Source organism: Terrapene carolina, unplaced genomic scaffold (assembly GCF_002925995.2).
Source record: "Terrapene carolina triunguis isolate 2854851 unplaced genomic scaffold, T_m_triunguis-2.0 Scaffold50839, whole genome shotgun sequence".
NCBI lineage: Eukaryota > Metazoa > Chordata > Testudines > Emydidae > Terrapene > Terrapene triunguis.
In genome coordinates, this window is record NW_020715190.1 from 26,926 (window position 1) to 38,910 (window position 11,985).

The 11,985-nt window shown below is 50.2% G+C and overlaps 1 protein-coding gene across 1 annotated transcript in view; it reads left to right on the forward strand.

Moving 5' to 3' along the window:
• LOC113405783 (leucine-rich repeat-containing G-protein coupled receptor 6-like) overlaps window positions 1-10,195 on the forward strand; it is a 29,240-nt gene extending 19,045 nt beyond the window's left edge. The window contains exons 7-8 of the mRNA XM_026647036.1: window positions 6,167-6,247; window positions 7,346-10,195. Coding sequence (XP_026502821.1) covers window positions 6,167-6,247; window positions 7,346-8,583 — 1,319 coding nt within the window. The 3' untranslated portion in view covers window positions 8,584-10,195. The remainder of the gene's footprint in view (window positions 1-6,166; window positions 6,248-7,345) is intronic.
• The last annotated feature ends 1,790 nt before the right edge of the window (window positions 10,196-11,985 follow it).

The following is an 11,985-nucleotide window of genomic DNA, read 5'->3' on the forward strand; positions in this document are numbered from 1 at the left end:
GCCTAGGAGCTGAGGGACATGCCGCTTCCAGGGAGCCACACGGAGCTGGGTAGGGAGCCTGCCAGCCCCGTGCCAACCACACTTTTAACGGCCCAGTCAGCAGTGCTGACCAGAGCTGCCAGGGTCCCTTTTCGACCGGGCGTTCTGGTCGAAAACCGGACACCTGGCAACTCTACCACCAACTTAATGAGTCACACGATGAAATGACTGGAAAGAATTATGGAGGAAAACTTCAGGAGGAGTTGGAGTATCAAGCGGTTGACCACCAATTCAGGTTTATGCCAGGAAGGTCAACGATGAATGCAGTGTTTGCAGCCTGAACATTGCAGGAGATACACAGGGAAAGATGCAAGAAACTGCACTTATTAGCCATGGATTTAGAGAAGGCCTATGACAGAATTCCTAGAGAATTGTTATGGTGGTGCCTGCGGCCACACAATCTTCTGGAGACATATGTTCAGACTATCATGGACATGTATGAGGGTAGCACAACAGTAGAGAGCACAGAAGAAACTGCACCGACAGCGAGTCATTCACTGGGAGGGTGGGTATACATCAAGGCTCAGCCTTAAGCCCATTCCTTTTTGTGACTGTAGTGGACACCTTGACTCAGGAGATTAGGGGAGAGGCTCCGTGGAGCATGTTTTCACCAATGACATTAGATTGTGCCATGAAGATAAATCCGAACTGGAAAGGGACTGAGAACTATGGAGGGCTGCATTAGAAGAAAATAGCTGATGAATTGGCCAACAAAAGACTGAATATATGCAACGCTCCATTGAGAGGGACAACGAGAAGCCAGTAAAACAGGGTGGTATTCAGTTCATGTCTGTGCAACAACTTCCATAGCTTGTTCAGTGTTGAGTGATGAATGTGGATGTTAGGAGCCGTGCGACGAGTCCTTTGTGAAATGGAGGGGGTTGATGGGACCTCTATGCTTTAAGGACATGCCAAGTAAACTAAAGAGCAAAGTGATACATCCATGATTAGGCCAGCCATGATGTATGGGTCGGAACGCTGGCCAGTGAGGAAGAGAGAACAACCACTGCACACTGCCGAAATGAGAATGCTCAGGTAGACGCTGGGTAAGATGAGAGCTGATAGGCTACGCAATGAAATGGTATGAGCCATGACACAGGTAGCCCCCATCATGGAAAAGCTGAGGGAGTATCACCTGATATGGTTGGTCATGTGAGACGACAAGATATGGGATAGGATGCACAGAGAGTACCAGAGCTAATAATCGTGGGACAAAGACCACAAGGAAGACTTAGAAAATGGTGGTTTGAGATGCTGAAGGAGGACATGAAAAAGGTTGGTGTCAGCTTAGAACACTCACTGGACAAGAACGCTTGGAGACCAAGAACAAGAGCCACCAACCCTGATGGATGGGACATGACAAAGGCGAGGAAACAGCAGCATATAACAGTTTGCATTCAGCCACTTCATTGCTGTAAGACAGCCTGCAAGAAAGGCTATGGGGCAGGTTTTCAAATGATAACTAGCTCCTTCCATCAGTAGATCTTAAAGCACATGACAAAGGAGGTCAATATGGGGAAACTGAGGCACAGAAAGGCAAAGTGACTTGTCCAAGGTCAACCACCAGGTCAGAGCCAGAAATAGAAACCAGGTCTCTTGAGTTCCTAGTCTGGTACACTATCCACTAAACCACACTGCCTCCCAATGAGCACTACTTCCATTTAGCCTCCTAAATGTAGTGACCAGGTTTTATTTAGCAGCCATCAGCTTCGAGAGCAGGATGAAATCAGTGGGGTTGTTTTGCCCAGTTGTGATTGGTCTCTCTTAGTTTACAGCTTTGGCAGGAGAAAGGACAACGAAGATGGCAGCAAAAATTAGCAAGGCCATAAAATATAAGCCTCATTTCCTAAAACCAACAGACTATCAGAACTCGGGGGAGAGAAAACATTCCGTCTTTCTGTCTGATGCACAGTTATCATCAATGAAAGGTCACCATTCGCCAGCAGTCACCATGCTATGGTATTTGACATTGAAATTGTCAACTCTTTAGACATATGCTCTTCAGGGCATGGACCATCAAGAATAGAGCTGAGCAAATATTGATTTTTCGGTTTGATGGACAAACCAAAACGTAAAATAAAAATCAGTTCATTTCTAACCAAAAATGAAACTTTCTTGGGTTTTCTTACCAAAACAAATAAAAAAAAATGAACAAAAATTCTTTTCAGGTTGAATGAAATGTTTCATTTGACCTAAAACAATTTTTTGTTGTTGTTTCATTACTTTTTGGGTGCTTTTTACCCTTTTTAAAAAAAATTAAACAAATTGAATGAAATTTAGAAATGAAACACCATGTCAAAATGAAAAGTCAAAACGTGTTGTTTCCAAAATGTCAAAATGAACCATTTTAATTCTGTCCATTTCTTTTTTTCTATTTTTTTATTCAGCCGAAACTATTCGTCAAATTCAACTCGAATTCCCAAATAGTTTCATTTTGGGGCGACTTTACTATTTGACCAAAAATAATTGCCCATTCTAGTCACACCTGTATGTCTGTAAAACATGTAACACAGTGGGTTCCCGATCTCAGCTGAGGCTTCCAGATGCTAGCATAATACAAATGATAATAAAGATGTGGGATACCGCTGTTCCCCCATACGAAGAGCAGGAAATAACTGAGGGACTTTAGATCCCATTGTGTGGTAACTGTTGACCAAGCTGATTTTGTCAGTTCATTAGACTGGCTGCTGTCTCAGGGACCCAACCCAGAGCCCCTTTCTCCTGGCTGTAGAAATTCCTGTTCCTAGTGAATGACTGGACTGGGTAGCTCACTTCTGTCTGGGTGGCACTTTGCATCTGTGACAGTCACACGTAAAACACAGACTGGCTTTTTATTCCCACTTGTAATGGATTCTGCACGCATCCTCCATTATCTCCAACTGTGCTCCCATGGAGGTCAATAGGAGTTTTGCCACCAGTTTCAAAGGGAACACAATGGTGCTTCTTTGTGTACTTGGGTTGTTTTGACTAAAGGATGTTTATGGGAACATGCGCCTTTTCCAGACATATTGCCTAGCTCGCCTTCTTAGCACCTCAAGCTAAACAAACAGCAGAAGATCATCTGTCTAGACAGTTGGGCAACACAGCCTCTTCTATCCCGGTTGCTGACATGCTCGGAGCTGTAATGTGGCTACCGTAGAAAAGCAATGCAGCTCATTGCCAGGCCGCCTTTCATTCATAACATTATTCATAAATTATGAGGTGTGAGAGCCCTGGTTATGGCAGAAAACAAGATCTATATGGAGTGAGAAATAGCTAATACAGAGCGTCACTCTTCGTTAGCTCTGACCTCTGCTCTACAGAGTAGCACCCCAACGCTCTGCTTTCAGGCTCCTGGGATCAGCCCATCAAGCCATGGAATGACTAGCTGAGCGCCCATGCCCAAAGGCTTGTAGGCCTCTTAGCAGAGTCCAAATAAACACATTAGGGGATGTTACAAAACTAAGGCAACCTGCCCTGCTAGAACAGAACTGGGCACTGTTAGACTATTCCCACTCACCGAGGAATAGCTCATTTATTCCAGCGCTTTCCCGGCTGACGTGTGCCCACGTTCCCAATGAGGAGAGGAACTCCCAGTTTACATTTCCTGCCTTGGTTGGAGTGGCCTTGGCCCAGGACCATCCTGCAGTATGGAGCATCTGTTAAATGCAAAGCAGTCAAGGCCTTATGTACAGCAGCGTTCCCAAACAGGAAAGGGCTGGGCCAGAGAAACTGAAGGCTTCCATTGTCAGGGGATCAGGACACAGTGTGCCAGGGCCTGAGAGCAGAAGAAGACTCGATGGGTATACAAGACTGTAAAGTACAAGGAGGAAATATTTTCCACCCCACTCTGGGTGTTTTCTTGCCAGACTCCAGAACAGCAGCAATATTTTAATGCTTGGGCAAACAGATGAAAAGCAGTCTGTTTTTTCCAAGGCTTCCTGAAACCAAGAAGGCCACAGAATCTGTCGGAGGTGCTGAAGACAGCACATTATTTATCATTATTATTATTATGAAATAATACTCTTGGCCAAATGTACAAAGTATTTAGGGACTGGAAGATGCAGACAGGTACCTAGTGGGATGGTCAAAAGTTCCTAAGCAGGTTAGGTGCCCATTGGGTTGAGCTGCTAAGCTGCTTAGGCCCTTTAGTAAATCCCACTAGGTGGGTATCTGCATCTCTAGGCGATTATATACCTTTGTAAATCTGGCCCTATGTTCCCTTGGCCATGGCCTCTGCAAACAGCAACAGTTGCTTCTTGCATTGGGCAGCCACCCCCATCAACAACCTCCCCCACCCCACTGCCCCCACATGGACAATCCCATCTCCCTCGGGGCTTGGCTGAAGAGTCTCCCCGAGTCCTACAGGGCAGGAAACATGGGCTGTGGTGAGATGCTCCCAAACAAGGGTGCCGAGAATACCCACAAGGGCTCCAAGCCAGGGTGTGCTAGCCACAGCAGCTCCTCAGCTGGTGCTGTGCGTTGTGGTGGTGCAATGGGAAAGCACTCACCCTTGTTTTGGTGTTTCCATAGCTAAGGATTCGCAGCAATCAACTGGATTATTTGGGGCCAGATGCCATTGATATGTGAGTGGCAATGGAGAAAAGCAGGTCTTGGATTAGCCCACAAGCACCTGATTCTTACACCAGGAAAAGGCCTGGTCCTCAGGGTGCAAGCGTAAAGACTACAACTGCATTCTACCCCTCCTCTCCCCTGCCTCCCCCCCCCCGCCCTTCTCAGCTGCTGCTCCAGACAGAACAGGAGCCTCCTCCGGGACAGCCCACGAGTTGTGATCGGGGTGCAGTTGCAAGGGAGCACACAGCAGGCCAGACTCTGAGTTTATTTACACCTGTGTGCAACCAAGACCGAACCAACCAGCTTCATATTTACAATGGCCCAGCTGAGATCAGAATCCACTGGCTCAGGGAGCTGGGCCACTTGAAAACCCACAAAGGTTCCCGTTGGCAAAATTCAGCAGGACCAACTCCAAATGGTCAAAAATGGGGAGCCGGGCCCCAAAACATTGTGAGATTTTAAATAAATAAATAAACAAACTTTGGGATCTTTGTCTTTGCCTTCCAGTTTGAGTCTTTAGGTTACTATCATATTACTGTAGCACATAGGCATGGGTCAAGACCCCACCATACTTAGATTATCTGCTCTTTGGGCAGGGACCACCTTTTGTGGCCTCCTGCTCCAGGACTAGGGCACCTCGGTGCTCCAGGCATACAACTATAACACTTGTGCTAGGTGCTGTACAAAGGCAGAACAAACAGACAGACCCTGCCCCATCGAGTTGACACTCTTGGGTCACGTGTTCAGGCTTTTCTCCGCTACCAAGAGGGCTAGGAACATCCACTTTTTTTTTAAGGCAAGCTGAGATGCCCATGTAATCACATGACTCTGGGACCTGGGGCTTTAATTAAAACATCAAATATTGTGAGACTCATTTTTAAAATGGTGAGGGGCTGGCTTCCCTGCCAACTTAACAGCCTTCTCCAGGGACATGCACCCTCTGCCCTCTCCACAGCAGTAAACACAAAGGGCAAGCAAGACCGCAACATCCCCTTTAATCCTGCAGGTTGGTCTCACAAACACAGGCAGTGGGAGCGGGTTCGAAGAGCCACAAGAATGATTAAAGGGTTGGAGGACCTGCCTTATAATGAGAGACTCAAGGAGTTCAATCTATTTAGCTTAACAAAGAGAAGGTCAGGGGTGATTTGATCACAGTCTGTAAGTACCTATGTGGCGAGCAAATATTTAATAACAGGCTCTTCAGTCTGACAGACAAAGGTCTAACAATGTCCAATGGCTGGAAGTTGAAGCTAGACAAATTCAGACTGGAAATAAGGTGTAAATTTTTAAGAGTGATGATAACTTACCAAGGATTGTGGTGTGGTTCTCCAACATGGGCAACTGCTAAATCAAGACTGGATGTTTTTCTAGAAGATCTGCTTTAGTTCCAACAGGAATTAACTCAGGGCAGGTCTCTGGCCTGTTCTAAGCAGGAGGTTGGACTGGATGATCACAGTGGTCCCTTCTTGCCTTGTAAAATTTGAAAAGCTCCCGGCACCGGCCTGGCACTGACCTTGTGTCCCGGCAGTGTTCTGTTCTGAGCTCATTTTCCCTTTTTCCTTTTCCTGCCTAGATGACCTGGACATGGATGACTTCCAGTTGGAGTTTGAGGAGTCAAAGCTGCACCCCACCATCCAGTGCACACCCAGCCCCGGTGAGCAGCGAGCTGAGAGGAGACCCCGCCTCTAAATAAGACTCGAGGCCCTTCTAATGCAGCCAACTCCCACGTCTTTCCCCCTACATCTCACCACTCGCTACATACACACATAGACCAAAATCCGGGCTGGGTCCTGGGGGCAGCGGTGGGATTCCTCTTTCCCATGCTGAAGCCATGGAGCTAGTGCCCTCTCAGGTGGAGAGGGAGGACTCACGGTAACCCCATCCTTCTACAGAGCTCTTCCCACCTCCAGCCTTTTCCTGTACAAGGTCCCATGCCTAGGAAGGCTGTATGTCCTAGCAGAAGAGGGGATTGGATTGGCCCCATCACACACTAGTATAGGAAGCTGCAGACCAAACCACCTACCCTGGTACCAAACAGAGCAGCAGTGCTTCACATGTTCACCCAAGGCTCCCGCACATGTGGGTTGCTTTGCAGAAGCTAGTCTTGACTTTCCAGGGGGAAATTCCTCCTCAGCCCCAAATATGGTGATCAGTTAAATCCTGAGCATGTGTGCAAGACCCACCAGGCAGACACCTGGGAAAGAATTCTCTGTAGTAACTCAGTGTCCCATCTAGTGTCCCATCTCTGGCCGGTGGAGATATTTGCTGCTAGCAGTTGCAGATCAGCTCCATGCCATTGTAGGCAGTTTCATCGTACCATCTCCTCCAGAAACTTACCAAGTCAGAGTAAAGGGGTGACGTTCACACCACACAGCCCGGGGCCATGCACACAGATGCCAGCACAGCCCTCCTCGCTTCTACACTCTCTGTCCTGCTCAGGAATGTTCGCTCCTACTTATATGCATTGTGCTCTTACCCACTGGGCAGCACCAGCACCCCCTTAGGCAACTGGGGGGGAGGGGACATTGGGGAAGAGCTCAGGGGTAACACTGGAAGCACAGGGCTCTTGGAAAGTCTCCTGGGTAAGAGGTGCCCTTAGCGGGTCTTGGGCATTTGTTCCGACCCACTTCTGCTTGGTAGCGCTGAATGGGAGTGGGACTGGCTGGGTCAAGCCCTGGCCAGGATCAGACCGAGGTGCCGTATCAGCGACGCTACAGCAGGGTCGATGACTTTGGGCCTCGTTTCCTTGCAGGTCCCTTCAAGCCTTGCACTCAGTTGTTTGAGAGCTGGATCATCCGCCTGGGGGTCTGGGCCATCGCGCTGGTCTCAGTGCTCTGCAACGGGCTGGTCAGCCTGGCCGTCTTCGCCTCGCCCAGCTACCTCTCGCCAGTCAAGTTCGTCATCGGCTCCATAGCCGGGGCCAATATGCTGACGGGCGTCTACTGCAGCATGCTGGCCGTGGTCGACGCCCTGACCTATGGGCAGTTTGCCAAGTACGGGGCCAGGTGGGAGACGGGCGCGGGCTGCAGGGCGACGGGCTTCCTGTCCGTCTTCGCCTCAGAGGCCGCCATCCTCCTGCTGACTCTGGCCACTGTGCAGTGCAGCGTTTCGGTCTCCTGCTTCCGGCTGTATGGGAAGTCGCCTTCCTTCAACAGCGTTAAAGCCGCCACGCTGGGCTGCCTGACACTGTCCTGCGCGGCCGCGGCGCTGCCACTCTTCTCCGTTGGGGAGTACGGCACGTCCCCTCTCTGCCTCCCGTCCCCCATCCCCGACGGGAAATCCTCCACCCTGGGCTTCATGGTGGCCCTGGTGATGCTGAACACCCTCTGCTTCCTGATCATCACGGGCACCTACATCCGGCTCTACTGCAACCTGCTGAAAGGGGAGTTCGACACCCTCTGGGACTGTGCCATGATCAAGCACGTGGCCTGGCTGATCTTCACCAACTGTCTCCTCTACTGCCCGGTAGCCTTCCTCACCTTCTCCTCCATGCTCAACCTCTTCCTCATCACCCCGGAGGTCATCAAGTCAGTCCTGCTGGTGGTGCTGCCCTTACCTGCCTGCTTGAACCCCCTGCTTTATCTGCTCTTCAACCCCCACTTCCGAGACGACCTGCGCCTGCTGCGACACAGGGGCCAGACCAAGGGCAGCTGCCCCCAGTCATACGCCTCAGATGACATGGAGAAGAGCTCGTACGACTCCACCCAGGCGCTGGTGACCTTCTCTGACGCCGATCACATATTTGAGGCGTCCGACGCCTTGGGTGTGCACCCCGTCCTGGATGGCTACAGCTTCCCCTCGGTGACGCTCATCCCCTGCCAGCAGAGGATGGGTGTCAGAGGGCAAGAGAGTGGCTACTCTGCCCGCCACCCCTGCCTGACCGATGACGAGCTGCTGATTTCCTCGGAAAGCAGGGATCCAGCCAGCAGCAGCCTCCGGGTCAGCTTCTTCCCTTCCCCGCCCGCACCGTCCTTCACATCTCACTTATAAACCCCCCGAGTGGCCACGCAGGCAGCCCCTCATCAAATGAGCCAAGCAAGAGCCCCCCACCCGGCCTTGAGGGGACGAGACGCAGGCTGATCTGTGTCAGGCATTGACACGCCCCCACCGCATCATAACCCTGTTCAACAGGCAGCACAGCCTGAGCCATCATCCCAAGGGCTCAGGGCTTTCATGGCAGGACACAAGTGCACGACTGTACAAAGAAACACTGCGTCCCCTCCACCTCTGCCTAAGAGGGGACCCCCCGAGCCCAGAGAGGGAGCTAGAGAGACCCCTTTCCCGGGGTTTCCCTAGACAGGCCCCTAGCATACCAAGTCAGAGCAGGAGGGACCTGCAGCTAAGGAGCCAAAATGCTTCTAGCCCAGGGAGACGCCCCTCCCCAAGGGAATGACCCCACAGCCTCTGTGGTGGAGCGGGAGCTCTTGCCAAGCCTGCTGCCCTCTGACCCTACCAGCTGTGCCACTAGCCCACACACAGTCCTGCTGGTCGTGTGTCCTGGAAGAGGACAGGCGAGCGCATGGAGCAGGTGGGAGTGACGTGGCAGCAGGCAGCATCCACAGCGGCAGCAGCAATAACCCATTGCAACCCCACGGCAGGTGGGAGAATCCTCATGCTTAGCACCTCGCGGGACACGTTACAGACACCCTCCGGTGAGCGCCGCCACGCCCTGGGACGGGAGTCAGAACTGTGCCTTCCCCATTACGCAGCTGGGGGAACCAAGGGAGGGGATTAAGGGCAACATTTTCAAAAGTGGCTGTTAATTTGGGGCCTCGCATTTGCCCTTCTCCAGGGCCTACTAGAGGAGACAACCACCCTTCCACAGTGCCAGCCTTCCAGCGGCACTCACACAGCCATTTGACCCCTTCCCACTGGGCCTAATAACGAATAGGGCCATCTGCTCCCCCACCAGCTGGGATCAGCGGGCGAGTAGCTGACCCATCACAGGCACGGCTGAGCCCGACTCCCTTTAAAGGGCAGTGACAGCTTTGTGATTGCTTGCTTTCGTGTCCAGATCCTCAAAGGCATGTAGGCAGCTAACTCTCATTGGTCTCAATGGGCAGTAGGCCCCCTAAATACCGTTGAGGCTCTGGGCCTCTGTGCTTATATGGATAAACCCTTCCAGAGCTGTTTTTCTCGGTTCCTTCTTATTACTCCAAATATGCATCCTCTACCACGCTCAGGGCTGCCTGCCATTTGTTCTCCTCAATCAGTGTTAACATTATCAGCCACCATGCTCTGGGATATTGTCTTACTGGAGGTGTTAGTCTGCGGCAAACACAGTCTGCTTTTAAAGGGCACCAGATTAATATCATTCTGATCATTTATTCTTAACATTAATTCTACCCTATATCAAACACAAACCATGGACACATCCATCTCTCACATGCCTGTACTAAGAGAAACTCTGACTTGGATGTAATGCCTTTAATACACCATGTATATGTTATTGTATGTATATATGATGCCATATATAATATCCAGCATGCGTGCGTGTGTATATTATGTGTATATTTATATATAACCAGTTTCCCTCCCCTGCAGACCATTCCTTTAAATTCCTACACCCTCTTTGTGTATATGAACTGTAAAGCATCCTGTATGAAAGACGCTATAGAAAAATAAATTGTAATTTTAAAATAAGTTATAATTGCTGCAGTTTTCCCCTAGAATGGGGTTAAAAACCCATGACTGGTTGGTTATGTCTCATTAACATTAGTATCGCGCCCAATAAGCTTTTGGGGATACAGAAGAGAAGGTAAAACAAACACCATCTGAGACAGAACCCTTTGGACTTGGCTAACTCCATTCTGTGTCTGGGATATGTATATAATGTAGACATGCCCTGAGAGTCAAACTGGGCTCCTTCTGTGCATCTAATACAGAATGCAGAAGCTTTAACACAGACAATCCCTGAAGGTGAGTGGGGCTAGCAGTAGGAGAAAACATCCCTTTATAGGTAAATTGAACGCATTTGCTCTGGATTCGTTGAGACTCACACAGAGTTCCCCAAGGCAGTTCAGAGCAGAACCACATTTTAATTGTTCAGTGGGACTTCCTGCATGCTCAAGCACTTGAGGGAGGGGAGGTAATTGACTTTCCACACGTTCATCGTCACTAACTACCTCAGAATTGGTACAGAAAGGGCTGTGCCCTGTTCCCCACGTTCAGTCCCTACTGGAGAAGCAAACTCCTGTTGAGCTGTATGGGAAATATTTTGATCAGGGCCGGCTCCAGGCATCAGCTTGCCAAGCAGGTCCTTGGGGCGGCCACTCCGGAGAGGGGCGGCACGTCCAGCTATTCGGCGGCAATTCGGCAGACGGTCCCTCACTCCCGCTCGGAGCAAAAGACCTCCCGCCGAATTGCCACCGCAGATCGCAGCTTTTTTTTTTTTTTTTTTTTTTTTTTGCACCGCTTGGGGCAGCAAAAACCCTGGAGCCGGCCCTGATTTGGATGCAACTATTATTATTACTCTGTATGGAAGGGGAGGGGAAGAGCGTCACTGAAGCACTACTGAAGCAAAGGCTTTAATTTCCCGGCTGCCTATACGCTGAGTCTGCATGGAGTGGTTGGAGGGGCTCCCTGCAGCTTCTGGGAGAGCAAAGGCCTGAGAATTTAACATGTTCCGGTCCCAACTTCATTGAGGAGTTTCAGGTAGTCAAAGACATGAAGTTTAGGCCTAGAAATTAACAGACTAGCTACAGGGAACTGTTCTCTTTTAAAAATCAAATCTCATTCAACTCTCTCCTGAGGATAAGTTGACTTTGAAGGCCCTGCCCAACCTCTCCTCTGCCTCACTCCATTCCTCCACCTGCCTGTCACTGCCTCATCTCCTTGCACTCAGCCCCAGCTGCTGCAAGCACCCCTCCTTTCTCCATCGAGCTCCCATTCACTTCAATAGGAGAGGTTGCAGAATTAGGCCCATGGATTCACATTTCCCTTCATGCTGGCCTTGTGCATGAAACAGCCTTCCACCTCTTTTGTCCTTCCCTGCACACTCTCCTTCCCCATGTGCTCTCTGTCCTGTGTTGCCAGAGAAGGGAGTCTCTTTCTCCGGGGTAGGTGAAGTGCTAGGTCTAGTTACAGAATTAAGCATGTAGGAATAAGATTCAGCACTTACAGTGATTCTTGCTCCATAACTAGGGCTCCTGGAAATTACGGTAATACACAAACCATGGCACAAAGACACAAGAATTCCATATTCATCCACATCATTAGAGTGTCATTGCCCACAAAGGGGTTTCTCTGAAGCATCTAGTACAGTGGCCCCTAAACTTTTCAGGCACTGGGGACACAGCTCCCGGGGAGGGGGGAAGAGGGCACAGACAGGGGTAAAGGAGCCACAGCTGAGGGCAGGGCAAAGGCTGGGGGCAGGGCCAGAGCAGAGCTGGG